Source organism: Mugil cephalus, chromosome 13 (genome assembly GCF_022458985.1).
Source record: "Mugil cephalus isolate CIBA_MC_2020 chromosome 13, CIBA_Mcephalus_1.1, whole genome shotgun sequence".
NCBI classification, from domain to species: Eukaryota; Metazoa; Chordata; class Actinopteri; order Mugiliformes; family Mugilidae; genus Mugil; species Mugil cephalus.
The window spans coordinates 6,973,385-6,988,636 of record NC_061782.1 but is presented as its reverse complement, the minus strand read 5'-3'; the positions used below and the strand labels follow the sequence as shown (position 1 = coordinate 6,988,636).

The 15,252-nt window shown below is 42.8% G+C and overlaps 1 protein-coding gene across 2 annotated transcripts; it reads right to left on the bottom strand.

Moving 5' to 3' along the window:
- Positions 1-107: 107 nt before the first annotated feature.
- Positions 108-10,487, bottom strand: sgpl1 (sphingosine-1-phosphate lyase 1). 2 transcript variants are annotated; one of them, XM_047602250.1, is made up of 14 exons: positions 10,321-10,487; positions 7,431-7,596; positions 6,821-6,888; positions 6,360-6,507; positions 6,189-6,268; positions 5,853-5,981; positions 5,675-5,763; positions 5,471-5,579; positions 5,278-5,376; positions 5,032-5,178; positions 4,565-4,803; positions 4,323-4,469; positions 3,909-4,029; positions 108-2,008 (listed from the first exon to the last, which is right to left on the bottom strand). In XM_047602250.1, the coding sequence occupies exons 1-14, from the start codon at positions 10,330-10,332 to the stop codon at positions 1,865-1,867; spliced, it is 1,698 nt and encodes a 565-aa protein (XP_047458206.1). In that variant the 5' UTR covers positions 10,333-10,487; the 3' UTR covers positions 108-1,864. The 2 variants fall into 2 exon arrangements, with proteins under 2 accessions (XP_047458206.1, XP_047458207.1); XM_047602251.1 differs by lacking the exon at positions 10,321-10,487 and adding an exon at positions 8,095-8,189.
- Positions 10,488-15,252: the final 4,765 nt, after the last annotated feature.

Sequence of the window (15,252 nt, the reverse complement as noted above, 5' to 3'; positions counted from 1 at the left end):
AATTTATAATATAACTTTTGAAAATATGAATTTTCATCTTTTAAATCATGAGAAGTCTCAGGTGATTTCCCTAAGGTGATGGAGGGAATTGATGTATGGACACACGATGATGTTACGAGCTTTAATTTGTTAGTCGGGGGCGTTTCATCAGTCTCTTCACCAGGCACTGACTTAAAATATGAGTAATCCTTGCACATGTACAGTAAGAACCTAGATACATTCATGTCTAATCTCTTTATAACTCCTCAGTATGTAAAAAGACAAAACGCTCACAACAAAAAAAAAAAGGAAAAGACTCACGAATGAAGTGATTAATGAACACCCAGTGGTCACACAAAAGCTTAAATTACACTAATGAGTCATTCAGTACTATATGCTCCTAACGGCTTTTCTCCTAAACAGTGATAGCAGAGCGGTAGAGCGTTTCACTTCATACAAGGGAAAGTAGTTACATATTGCACAAACGTGGAAATTATTTCAAGGAATTTTCAACAATATTAGGAAAGCACATACAACAAAAGAGTCATTTTGGTGTTAACAGTATGCACCGTTATCCATCCGTTAGTGAAGATGTACACACAAACCACATTCACACAGGGTCAGAGAGTGGGTTTCTCCCAAGGATCAAACACCTCGATCACAGTGGACCTCTTTCCTTTCAGTGTCTGCGTATTTAAGAACACTTTTATCGGTCTGCCTAATGCCCCAACGCTGAAAGTTTATTACCTTTCGAAATGGAAAACAGCGGCCCTGTTAGAACTGGATGAATAAATGACATTTGCATTGAGTAGAAACTGAGGTAGATTGAATTAGAAGACAAATAACTATGACCAAGCTGACACACACGGCGGCTATGCAGACTGAAAGAGGAAAAAAATATTAATGGTATAATAGTAGACCACAGCTGGAAAGAGCTTTCATTCAAGTCTGTTACGATGCTTTGCTTTAAAAGACGACTGCGGTTTGTAAAAACTAAAACTACTGAAACAGTCAAATTAGGCGATAAGCTTTGGATTTCCATTAGCCGCTCCCAAAATATAAATGCCTTCGTCCTCCCTTATGTAAAAAATTATTACCAGAAATCATTCTCCCGCTGTCTACGAGTCCCAACTTTTTGGAGATGGGCCACAGACTTAGAACAAAACGAATGTCAAAGTGCTCTGGACAGACAAACTTTTCCCAAAAAAAAAGAAAAAAAAAAGAAATGTAGTTTCAAGTGGTAGTGGTTGCATATTCACCTGATACATTCTCGTCAGGGCATTTCGCAGTGCTTTTACACAAAGGATGCTGTTTTCCAGAGAAGTGCTAGTGATGATGACGACGCCTTTGACGGGCGCGTGTACCCAGTCTACTGCAGTACATAGGGTTTTACGCTAGAGGGCAGCACAGCGATTCTGATAAGCTCTGAGTGGTTTGTGTTTTTTGCTGAGTGGCAAACGGCTGAAATGTTCTGGTGTTGAAAAAAAAGATAAAAAATAATAACTGAAAGGTTTTCCTAAAGCAGTCAGTAGAAATCTTAATCAACATATGTCTTAAGCAAAAGCTGAAATGTACTTCTAAAGCAAAATAACGCACGCAAACATTTCCAACTACACAATTAAGATCGAATTAAAAAGACTAAAACTCGTTTTGGACCCAGTCGTTTTTCTTCTGTGCTCTTCAGGCACAGCGTCATTTCCCTCTGGGCTGATTACACTGACGATGGCTTGTGCTTCGAAAGTCTTTGCAGATGCTTTCTGTACGGTGGTAGGTATGCAAGATAAGGCAACCGTTTGAGCGAGTAGCTCTCAGAGCTCTTGGAGGAGGCGAGCGTGTTTCCCTGCGTGCTTCGGGGTCAGGCTAGGAGAAGCTCCCTGAGCTGGTTTCAGTGGGCTTTGCCGTTGCCGTTCATGTGGCTGACGGCCGACTTGGGGAGCTCGGTGTTGTAGAGGCAGTCCAGGAAACCGCGGGAGATCTCCGTCACCATGGACCTGTCCGGGATGGACTGGGCCATACCGTAGATCGCTCCCTGAAACAACAGCCGTCACAGACGTGAGTTCGCAAGAGGAAGCTCCTAACTCTTCCTACATTTCCTACAATGTATTCTGAACATCCTTGAATATCTGGTTATCAAACACTCTCTTTGGGATTTCTATGTAAGCTGGAAGCGCGTCCAACGTCTGGGCCTCATCAAACTGTCAGTTAAACAGGTTTTTTATTTTTTTGGGGTCAGCTTTGTTTAAGGGCGACTTTCTGTGCTGCTCCACTTCTTGACACGGCTGAATGCTGAGCCCGTAAAGGCCCCGTGCATAAAAATAGCAGCGTAGCAAGACATGCACGAGTTGACTGACACACATGCGAGTGAAACTAAAAGTACGAGAAAGGTACTTATACTTCAAGCTATTTTATCTTCATTGTGCTTTTTATTTTACTATCTTTGCTCCAGTAGTCACCAGTTTTCCTTTTATAGTCTTTTTTCAGTTGCTGCAACGAGACGCAACAAACATTATCTAATCTTAAATAATATGATGCAGATTATACTAGAGGAGTTCATGAAGCAGTTAATCATCAGCGTTGGGCAAGTTACTATAAATCCAAAGTAATTACTTACATTATAATATCTCATATCTTCTTATAAAATATATCTTATAATAAGTCTTTGAACTGTAACATTACGTTTAAGTTACTTTCACCAAAATAACTGGAAATATGCATTTTGCGTTCTCAATAGACTTTACTGCATTCAGTGTAACTCATTAACACATCCAGTAAAAGATGATGTGGAATGACATAATGACTAAGCTCGGCTTAACGCTAACAACAGTAATATAATGGAGCAGTTAAAGCTCGTGGCTCAATTCATATTGTGGATAGAGATACTGTAAATTTAGTTGTATTCATATTGAAATCAGTTTTGCTAGAAGCTACTGTTTTTTTTGTAACCGAACACCTAAAGAAAGCCGGCACCACGCTAGATTTGTTTCACTAAATCACTTACAGCTGTTTTCTAGCTCTGACCAGAAGTTAACATTTGCTCGGATTTTTTTCTCCTTTGTATAAAAACACACAACCTAATTCATTTAATTAATTCCAGGTTTAAAATCCATTGTTAACCCAAGTTACTGCCTTACATTTCCGCGTTACAGCAAAAAGTAATGCATTGCAGTAACTGCATTTCTTTTGTAACGCGATCACACTGTTAACCGTGTAATTCTACAGGAACAAAATGTAAAACACAGTGAAGCCCTGTCACGGACTTTTTTATTTTGTCTTCAGTGTCACACTGTGACACCACTTGGCAGCAGATCATTTCTGACACCTGCGGTGGAGCAGCAATGTGACAGAGCTAGATCCTGAGAACACTGGCCGGCAGCCAATGTACTTAATGTACATATGCAGGTGTAGTCACAAGACCACCCAGAAACTGAGAGTCAAATCTCCATGGGTGTTTTTGTGTCACGCCTCTGTCCTTATTGTTGTTTTTTTCCCATTCTGTTTCGCAAAAAATAATAATGTCGCGGCCTCGTTTGATTTCCTCAAGCGCTCTCCTGAGTGGCCTACCTGGCACAGCTGGCTCGTTCCAGGTGGGTGGAGTTTCCGCTACATTTATAACCGGCAGACAATGGAGCCGCTTATGTCAACTTCAAATGACAGTTCAAAGAAAACAAAAGTGCCACGTGTGCCTACAGCGTGGTGGCAAGCCAGACGCTGCCAAACATATTTCACGTGGTTTCGCTCATGCCTTAGAAATGTAAATTCTGAAATACAAGTTTGTCCTTTAGGGATATTTTCTCAGCTGTAGCTGCACTGAGGAGATCTAACGTGTAAACTTGTTGAAGAACCTGACCCCACCGGTTTTGTTTTATAACGTCAGGGGTGACGGTTACCGGCTCCGTCGTGGGCGTGTGCGTAACCCGGAGGAAACTCACCATTCCTGTGGTCTTCTCTTTGGGGTTCTTCATGATGATGGCGACCTGGTCTTTGATGTCGCGAATGAACTTATCGGCGACGCCTGGGCGGGTGTGCAAAACCGTGCAACAAATGTGGATGCTGTGAAAGAGGAGACGGTGCGGTAGTGAGTGATCGTGAAAAAGATAAGGGAATGAAAATGATGCAGCCAAACCAAGTCTTTCTCATTAACATATGGCTGCAATGAACCAAAACCAAATATGTCTGGAAGTAATTTACTGAACAGAGAAGAGGTCTCACCAGAATTTTTGATTTAGTATTTGTGGTGACACTGAATGCTCAAGCTAAGTTATATACATACAACATTATGACCACTTAGATTTTATCGGGACGTCCCAGTCAAATATAAAACTTTATCTTTGTTCTCCACTTACCTCGATGGGTACTGCAGAGTGTTCAGGTTCCAGCCCTTCGACGTCAGTGCATTAGAAAGACGGAAAATGTCAAAAACGTCAGAGCCGATGGCCACCACCGACACCTCCGGATCCCCAAACACGAACACTCCTTTAATCTTGCCGATTCTGTGAAAGAGACGCGTTTTTTTTTTTAGACGTGATGCAGGCGGGATCTTGTTTTCTTTCACGCGACTTGATGTCAACAATCTGTTCAGTCTCACTCTGTTTTGATCTTCCGCGCCGTGTTGATGATCTTCCTGGTGGCGTCGACGTATCCGTCCTCTCCCATGTGCATCATGGTCGCCCAGCAGGCGGCGATGATCCCTCCCGGCCTGGAGCCCGCCACAGAGGGCGAGGCGTAGATTCCCCCCTGCCAGTCCGGAGCTACGAAGTACTGGTAGTGACGGTACTTTTTGTCACTGTAGAGGATCACTGAGGAACCTTTGGGGGCGTAGCCATACTGGAGAGACAGACACGCAAAGCTTAGACTTAAAATAAGTAGAGTATGGCCCCGTGCCAGCTCAGATTAAATACTCATCTTCAAATTCAACTGCAAACATTCCACATTCACGGCGCTAAGTCCACTGCCTGGATTTCTTATTGTGTATAAAGACTTGTGTATGTTGTGAAATCGGAGTAAGATTATAAAAAGGGATTGATGTGAAGGGAGTGAAGAGCCACTCCTTACCTTGTGGGTGTCTGCAGAGATGCTGGTTACACCTTTTACCCTGAAGTCAAACGGGGCCAGTGGATAACCGGCCTTGGCCATGAAGACAATGAGAAAACCCCCCAGACAAGCGTCCACATGCAGCGGGATGTTGTAGCGCACGGCCAGCTGCAACACAATGAGCCAAGGTGTCAGAGGTTCAACTCCCTTTGGGGCTTTTGTTTATTTGAATCCTGTTTAAAGGAAAGGCAACGTTACACTTCTGACCTTGGCCACTTCCTCAACAGGGTCGACGATTCCGTGAGGAAACTGAGGCGCAGAGCAGACCAGCATGGCCGTGTTCTTGCTGATGGCTCTCCTCATAGCCTTGAAAAGGAACAAAAAACGTTTTTTTTTTTTAAATTAACCAACGTCTGAAAGCAGCAGTCATATAGCACGTTGCGTCTGAACACACTCTCACCTTCACGTCCACTTTCATAGTCTTCTTGTCGAGGGGAATGTGAATGAGCTTCATCCCGAAGTAATGCGCCGCTTTGTCAAAAGCCGCGTGGACGCTCACGGGTGCGAGGCTGCAGAGCAAAGTGCAGAGGCAAGTTTTACAACTTAATTGCAAATTAATTCTCGGACAAGCCCTGACATGCGTGTCTCATGAGGCACATCTTACATTTCAGGGTATTTGACACCTCGTTCGTAGGCCATGTCTCTGTAAGCCTTGCAGGCCATCAGGATGCTCTCGGTTCCTCCTGAAGTCACCTGGAGGAAAAGGGAAGGAAAGACACGTTAGCTCAGGTTCTTATTCGGGCTACATTTTCAAAGTGTGGCGAGTGTGGTGAGCGACCTACCGTGCCACAGGAGTTAGGACCACCGTGGAAAAGTGAGCAAGCCATCCTGACGACCTCCGCTTCCATCTTCCTCACGCCGGGAAAGATGTCCGGGTGAAGAGGGTTGCTCCACGCGAAGTCTCCATACACCTGAAGACACACGGACACGTGGCAGAGGCCATAAATACCTGGGTAAAATCCAAATATTTCATTTTGGACAAACACAAACCTTATCAGCAGGAAAAGAAACAAGGAATGACTCGGTCCCGCTTACTGTAACCAAGATGTATTCAAGCTCAACCTTGACTGTCCGTGCTCGGAATACCAACGTCCAGAAAAGTGTACAAAGATGCGTACCTTCACCAGGAGGTTGGTCAGCGACTCGTCACCCCAGTACACTGCACCCGAAACGCACCCTTTCTCCCACTTCACATCATCTGTAATGTAATACATTGTATTCAGAAGGGAGATTGGAAATCGGCCTCACCGATAAGACATAAGGAAGCTCAAGGATGTACGAGGACTTACTCAGCGTCTCATACTCTCTGATTTTGTCCATGACTTGGTTCTGAGAGAGACCTTTAGAGGGCAGCTCTTTAATGTAGCTCATCCCCTCCTTCAGAGTGCACATACTTGCGGACATGTCATCCAAAGCCTTGTTGAGCTGGCTCTGGATCTGAAACAAAGGAGACGGGCATTAACTGTCTAGGGCAGCGAAAAACCGTAAAGTAAGGCATGTCACAACCTAAAATAAATGAAGTAACAGTGTGACTGAACTGAACCGAAGTAACCACATGTTATCACCAGTGCATGATGTTCCACTGTGCCAAAGGTCTGACCACCACCCCCCACCCACCCCCCCTTCCCTATCTTATGAAGTCATCCAAGAGTGACTCATTAGAGTCTCAGACAACAAGAGTCAGAGCCCGTTTGCTTGGGGGGGAAAAAAAAAAAAAAAAAAAGGGAACAGATTCACCACTGATACTTACTGCGTTGCCAACAAAGGGTATAATTCTGATGATTCGAAAGAACTGCTTCTTGATTCGGGATGTGAGACCTATCAGACAGTGAGACAAGGCAGCAGCTGTGGTGAAACTCTGGCACACGCTCAACCACAAACATTAAACAGCTGACTGTGACCTATAATCGCACGTCAAGACAAGACGCGGTCTGTGCAAACTGGAAGCGCACGAGGCGTTTCATTTCCACGGTAGAGGCGCGGAGGAGCTGAGCTTTTTCGCCAAGGTGCCTCGCTGCGACTTGCGCTCGCTGAGAGATAAAGCGCAAATGGGCGGTGTTGACCTTGTTGCAGAGGAATTTCTGATTGATTGATAGCAGATCTAGAAAGTCTAGTCATTAGAGGGCTTTTCTCTGACACACACACCAGAGAAACAAGTCTTAGATATTAACTGTGTAATACCAACGATAGAGAGGCCACATTTTGAGGCACAGTAAAAGTAGATAAAAAAGATGTTAGAGTGTTGCAGTTGAACTCTGATAACCTCCACAGTTAAACTGGGCCAAACGGGAGTGCTGACTTTTTGATTTAGACTACAGCGTGTCTGATTTATTGTGCGTGCGCCGCGTGTCAAAGATTACTTTCTTGCTGGAAAAGGAAGCCCTTGAGCCACACCGCTCCCAGCGTGGTGATGACCGAGGCCCCGATGATCTGCCACGGCTCCAGCTCCGCGCAGCGCGAGTTCACCTGCCGCCGGCCCTCCTCCAGGTACAGCAGCACCATCTCCTTATACACCTCCAAGGCACTCTGCGCACAAGAGAGATAAGACACGGTCAGCTTCGGAATAAACAAACCATCCCATTGCTTCTTAACACATGTTGGAAAGTCACTGAGCTTTTAATAGCGTAAATGCGTAGAAAGTCCCAAGAACTTAAGTCTGTTTTTCCATTTGCCAGTGTTACAATGGGGAAGTGAACCTACAAGACACGTGGACATGGATGTTTGTAACGATTTTTGCACAATCATGTGAATTTAATTTCAAAATACGGAAATGACTCAACTTAATGTGGTAACTTTGACGCGAAACCCTTACACTTCTTTCTCATGCGGATTCGCAGACAGACAAATTTCAGCAACAACTGTGCGTTTTAAATAACGTCTGACAACACACATTGGTCATTAAACAGAAAACTTTAGCATGTGACACATTTTTCTAAGTAACTTTCCCCCCCGGCATCTGCTCACATACATTATTCCTCGTTAACAGTCAAGTGCATCTATGTAAATCATAAATTAAGAACTTACAGCAGAAGACATCTTCAAACCCACAGACTGTGTATCCCCCCGGACTTAAAACCCTTGTCAGCAGGTGTTAACCAGGTGAGAATGAGAGATCGCTCTCGAGTGCCTGGATGACTATCACCAGACTCCTCCCACCACCCCAACAATCAGTCAAACCCAGACAGGACAGGAAGGTGTCCTGCGAGTAAACACACCTACAAAGGGTTTTGTGCATCCACTTAATAAAAACCTAAACACTGATAATGCCGTAATACACCACCAGTCAAAAGCCCGGACACGCCTTCTCAATCAATTCAACGCGGAAAGGCGTGCCCAAACTTTCGACTGTGTATTTATTTGTGTATTTGTTTGCATTCCTTTCTAGAGCGTGAACACAGCGAAATTCACAGCCAGAGAAGATGCATCGGAAAAGACAGAAAAAAAATGAAAAGACAGATACCTGTGAGCGACTTTACATAAGCGCAACCGAATTATCTGGGCATTATCTCCCCTAACGCTGTGTTTATGAGCCAATAGCGGACTGTTTGATAGTGAAGACTGTCCACCTCAGCCACAATCAGATGGAGAAAGCTTAAGGTTCAAAAGACAATGTCTAAAGTCGCCACGGTTTGTGCTGCCCCGAAACAAACACAAAGAGCACAATGAGGCAACTTTGTTAAATGTAAAATTTGTTTAAACCTGAAAGGATGCAGCGTTGTTATGACAGGGAAGTCATTCAAAGCCTAATCCGTTAATGGTGAGAAATAAATTAAAAGTTTGTTTGTTTTTACAAGGAAATGTTTAGCGGAGGGTTAAATAATGAGCCTCGGGAGTTCTCTCCCCTGTTCCCCAGACGGCAGCTGTCATACCTGCCTGATCGGACGACATGTTCTCATACAGGTTTGGCAAGACGAGCTGCAGAAGAGCTCAACGGGTAACGATGAATGAGCCAAGGACATAAGCACAACGGGAGCCTCGGCTTAATTTTTTTTTACTCAACAGGTAACATGCACAGCGTAAAATTAGCGCGAGGCCCCATCCATGAGCCGCAGATTGAACGGGGGCAAAAGGCAAGTCCCTTCAGATGGAGACCTCCCACTGTTAGCCAACACATTTTCTGTCCACTTCCATTCATCGCTTTCTTTGCCTCAGGAAAACTTATACCAAGTTCGCACAAAGGGCTCCGGCACCGGCATTGTCTGGCTTCGATTGTCGAGCTTGTGGACGCCCATTCCTTTGCTCCCCCTCAACACAACAACATTTGACTATTCTGTAATGAGACCTTTTGTTGTCTCAGAGGGGGAGGTCATGTTCTCATGGAAATGTACTGAGCGAGGTGGCTGCTCCTGGATACATCAAGGGGGAGAAGCGGCACACGAACGGGCTTTCGTTCAAAGGGGGTGATGCAGAGGTGATTCAAGGAGAGAAATAATTACAGCTGTGATGTGTGGGAAGTTTCATCCAACCGTCTACTAAGCCTGAGGGGACATCATGACATCGGCTCGCATTTAATCCAGACCCATAATTGAGTGTTTACAGCTGCTCCTTCCTTTCCCACTCAGGTTGATCTGGAGGAGTCCACACGGCGATAAGACGCTTGGGAATAGATATTGCACTGACAGCAGATCTGCTCAGGCCAGCTGCCCTCTGGAGTCCTTTGTCTGTCTGCAGCTGATGTCATCAACTAAAGTTTATTAAGCACCACTAAGGAAAAACCCCACAAATCCCCTCAGCAGCTCTCCGGTGGCTCGACTATACAGTAAAGCTTTGTTTTGGCTTCCTGCAGGTTTATGTTGAACAGGATCTCTAATTTTAAACAGCGGCTGCAAAACAAAACAATAGGAATGAGCTTTAAAGCCCTTCACAGGGGGAATCACCTCGGCATTTTCTTATTTATTTATTTTTTATTATTATTTAATTAAAAGATAAAGCTATGTATAGACATAGTTTAATCTTTTCTTTCCTATGCGTAGGTGTCAGAAGACACAATGTGGAAGTGTCTCATCTCAGGGGCCAAAGTATGCGACGCATGTTATCTGCAAAAATCAGCCATAAATCTGTAACATAAGCTCTGATAAAGCCGGGTCACTGGCCGTGGACTTGGAGCATCACTAGAGGCAAAAACAAGTCGGGTCACTTCTCTACTAATAAACAAGTGTCGACCCCCTCCAAGCGCCTCGCAGCAGCACTGCCACCGTCCCACGCTGTGTTGCAACCCGAGAAGACTGAATAAAGTGAAGAGGCACCTACCCAGTAATCCATGTTGTCGAGGAAAACTAACACGGACTCGATTTGTTTGTCTGCTCCTCGGGAAAGTCACTTCCAGCAGCTCTGCTCGGAGTCTCCGGCTCTCATCTACATGCTACTACCAAACACAAGCAGAGCTAACCAACCCTGATTCAGGAAGTGCCCAACAGCCTGTGGAGCTGCGCCCAGTCTGCGCATGTGCAGATTTGACAATAACCTGCATGGGTCTAATCAAATCAAAACGTTCAGTCCGCAATATATATAAATCTACTATTGAAGCGGCAGCAGCGACGCAAATTTTTAACACTCGTTACCAAACGTCTTAGCTAAGCATTAATGCTGCGTTTAATGGGTCCTCGTAAAAAAATATCCAGGCTACATCCGAGAAAATTTTCACCTTCATCCATCTTTGTTTATGATTTTTCACTTCATTTAAAAGGATTAGGAACAATGTACTACTCAGACAGTCTAATTAAAATAATTAAAAATAAAGCTCACAACCATCACAAAACACATGACAAAACCAGCTAATACGTGCTTGTGTGTGGCCACTGAACTGATAGTATACGTCTTAAAAGAGTTGTCTTTTTTGAAAATGGTGATAATAATGTGCCGCATTCGTGTTTTGCGACAGTTTTGAGTCGTTCACCTTTATTCTACTTAGAGTTTCCATATAATCTATGGTATTGAAGGCATCATTCTATGTTGTTTTCTTACTTGGAGAATAAACGGCGCCTCATGGTGGTAAGATACTGCAACTACACATCCAACAACAAGGCGATGAAGATTAAGACTAAGACTAATTAAAAAAAAGAAAAGAATAAGAAAGTATTTGTCCCGCAGTGGGGTAACTGCAGTTTACAGCAGCATACGATAGAGCAGCAAAATATCAAGAGTGAAAAAAAAAATACAATTACAAGTTATAAAAAAATAAATAATAAAATAGAATAAAATAGAATAACAAGATATAAGTACTGGCCTATATACAAAAAGTACAATGGACTACACAAGGTTTTGAATTACGCAGATGATTGTCAGATATTGCATAGATGGACCAGGTGTAACTCGGTTATGAAGTTGTACACAAGCGTTAAACCTTGAGGTGTAATTATATTGCACATATTCAGAGTGTTCGTTCTGGAGCCCAACAACAGCTTCTGAAACTTTCCCTCACACAGGGGTGAGGGAAAGTTGAAGGGTGAAGCGGTCTTTCACTGAAGCTGCTCCTCAAGTGCTGTCAGGTCACCCTGTTGGGGGGGTGGGATTCATTGTCCAGCGTGGATGACAGTTTAGCCAAGACTCTCCTGTCACCCACCTCCCTCAGAGTTCAGGGAGCAGCCCAGGACAGAGCTGGAATTCCTGATGATGAATATATACTACAGATATTAGCAGGCCAGTATTTCTAGTTTAGGTTATATTCTACTGAGGGCATTTAAAAATTAAAAAAATAAATAACTTATGTTTTCATTTGACTAATTAAGTGAAAATGTCACCTTCAAACCATCAAAGGAGCCACAGCAGCAGTAGTACTGTTATACTATCTGTGCTGGTTGGGACATTTATGAAGCAGTAAACACATGAGCTCATGTTTTTATGCACGAGGCAGCTGCAATTACATGAGGCATGCCCTTCAATATTTTAACTTGTATGGGCAGGTTTGCATTGTTAGCTAAAGCTTTCAGTGACAAAGAAATACCTTCAATAATGTGTTTATTATTATTATTATTTAATTTATTTTGGATTAATGTACACATTAGAAAACCTCACCAAATGAACGCCTAAAAAATATTTGACACCTTTAAAATTTTTCTCCAAAAACTCAATTTTAATACAAAAGCTATTTGTAGTAACATCTTAACTTGTATTTAATTCCTCAGACCATTGATTCAGATCAGTGCGAGATAATGGTTTACATCACGTAAATGAAAGAATAAACATATTTTTTAATGATGGATGTAAAGAAAAATAATGAACAATGCTACAAATGGAATTAATGCCAAATACACCCTGGAGACTGGCAGCAGTAGTTCACTGAGATCAAATGACTCTTATCAAAAATTAAAGATTTTTATGAAAAAAATAATATAATTTTAATTTAAAAAGTATAGCACTGTATACTAATATTCACTGACATAATCACACATTTATAAACTTCAAAGGACTACACCCATTTGCAGAATATTCACATTTTCTTTTTAGCCACTAATGAACACAAGGTTTAGCACGTAAATAAGAAACAAAGAGCAAACATTCTGCAGTAGTTTAGGGGGTGAAAGGGGGCGACTTGCAGCCACAGCCCTATTTGTGCTTAAGATCTCCAATCTTTACAAAAAGACAAACTGTCTCTAAAGGACGGCTATTCCACTGTAATTAGTGTACACTGCCTTCAAAAGCTGGGGTGAGAGGTACAATGCTTTGCCCGTGAAAGGAAACTCCAAAGCACATTAAAAGTGAATTACTTCTTGTTTAAAGTGTGTTCGGGGTCATGCTGGTCACGACGCGCGCACCTCTCCAAAAGCGCACACGTCTCCAAAGGCGCACTCCATACTTTCTAAAAGGCAGTCACATTGTTGAGAGGTCTCACAAGAGGTGTACATATGGCATCCGGGTTGCAATTAAATGTTTTTAAGATGTTTTTCTTTTCTTGAAGAAGTTTCCTTTTTCCCTTTTTCTCCCCCTGCAGCTCTTTGCCAGAAAGAACAAGAGGAGGGGGGCGCTTTGAATGGCTTCGCTGCTAGTTTGGGATGACAACAATCTGGTCAGCGAGTTGTTGGACTTTGATTGTCCCCTTCAAAACGTCCTTCAAACAAAAAGCTGAAGACGAAAATAAAGCCCCACCTGGTACCTCTGTTTGCTAAAATAATAATAAATAGATTTCGTTTAATAAATAAGCAAAAGAGACTGTAAAGTGAAGTAGTAGAGGAAGTATTAATCAGGAGCATCGGGCAGGTATCACCTGCTCTGGAGCTTGCTCAGTTTATTGTTAAATATTGTTAAATCACTTTTCGTACCAAGTCTGCTCCGATATCTGCCATTTCCACAGCAACAGGGCGCTTATGTTTGCCTATACTTTGCATAACAAGCAGGACACTACAGCACACTGATAAAAATCACGGAGAGACACTGACAACTTCAAACCCACACCTGTCCATGATATCCGAATATGGATTTGGCATCAATGATTATTTGTAAAGTGGTATTATTTCGTTTACTTTAGACTTTTCGTGCCTTTTATAACAGCAAGGCACCATCTCCTATCTCACTACTGTATTTGTCCAGTTTATTGAAAGCATATGGTTATCAGATTGGTCCCAAAACACATATTTAGACAGAAAGTTAAGGAGAGCTTTTTGTGATCCTTTGTTGGCAATTGTAAATCATGTTTGAGCTCTGCCACACTCCCCCTCTCCCCCTCACCAAAGCTGAGACGTGTCTGCACCTTGTTGACACGTTTTACTAATCTTTAACTTTCTCAAAATAAAATTACACCCGGAAAAGTTAACGCGCCACCGAGTTGTGGCGATGTTGGAAAGTGTTTGGACATGTCATAGCGCACAGACACAGGCTCGTGTTACAGAAGAAATCGAGCTTTTATTGTTGTGACACACAAAAAGACCCTTTGTGCTATCAATTCACACAGCTGGTTTCCCCCTTTCCAAATGTATTTGTTTGTAGGTCCCATGCGTAATTGTCTTTGTCCAAATGCCGGAGCTTTGCGCTCGAACGCAGCAAGCAAATGTTTGTCCAAATGTGTCATTAAAAAAATAAGCTTTCTTAAATACATGTTAGATTTTCTGAGTAAACACAGAGGCATGGTACAGTTTAAAACAAGTCAAACGACAATATTCAAGAAAGAGCAAACTTTTATCAGCTTTAAGTTCTTTAATGCCAACATTTCCCTGTCATGTAATATGCGCAAAATCACAAATACGCAACAGTATGCTTAATAATTAATAATAAACTTATTTCAAAAATAATCGCAGTTTCATATTACTTCTGTTTTTAGTGCTATGCCGAATTTGAAGCTGATTTTCGAAGCGAGTTTGCCTCGACCACCACGCGCACTGCAGGGCACGTGCCAATATTTTGACTGCGTAAAATGTGCCAGTACGGGTACCCCTTGAGAACAGAGACGTGGCAACGTTTGGAAAAAGCAAATGTTTCAAACATCGTTCCGGAAAGGCATCTAATAACCTGATTTTAAAAAAAGCTGTCTATATTTATTCCATAGGTTTTACGCACACAAATAAAGCAACAAGACCGATTATAATACCTCACACGTTTTATTAACGTCGACACATTATGATTGATGATTGAAGGTAATATGTTAACTTAGAAAGCTTCTGTTGGAAAACAGACAGTTTCCATTGAATTGCAGGTTATTTGTGTGCGTAAAAGATGATATTTAAAAAAGATATTTTATAGTCACAATACTATTGCATCAGAAACAAGCCTGTGACTTGATCCACCAGTGGTCCTGGATACTCTCTCATTCTAAGACATCGCCTCCAGTCACACGTTTGGTGACTGATGCCTAATTGTCACTCTCCCAAAGGAAAGTTTGATCTTCTTCAGCCTATAGAACATGATTATTGTAAACTTTTCATTCATCTGCGCCGCTTTACCGTGCGCACGTGTTTGATTGGATTCCCCAAAGTATACACAAAGAAATAGAGCAGTGCGAAGAATGAGGGAGAAAGGGAGCGGGAGAAAGACGCGCTGCCTGGAAGCTGATTGGCCACTTGACAGGCGATGTTGATTCAGGCGCCACCGACGCAGATAGATAAGATAAAGGCCATATAAAAATGACAGAGATGCGCATCCATCCCTCACTGTCACATGCATATATGCACTGTCTGCTGCCTCTAGCTACAACAGAGGACGACCGCCTGTCTCTTTAACCGAGCTTCAGCTGTCAGGAGTACAAAAGTAAGT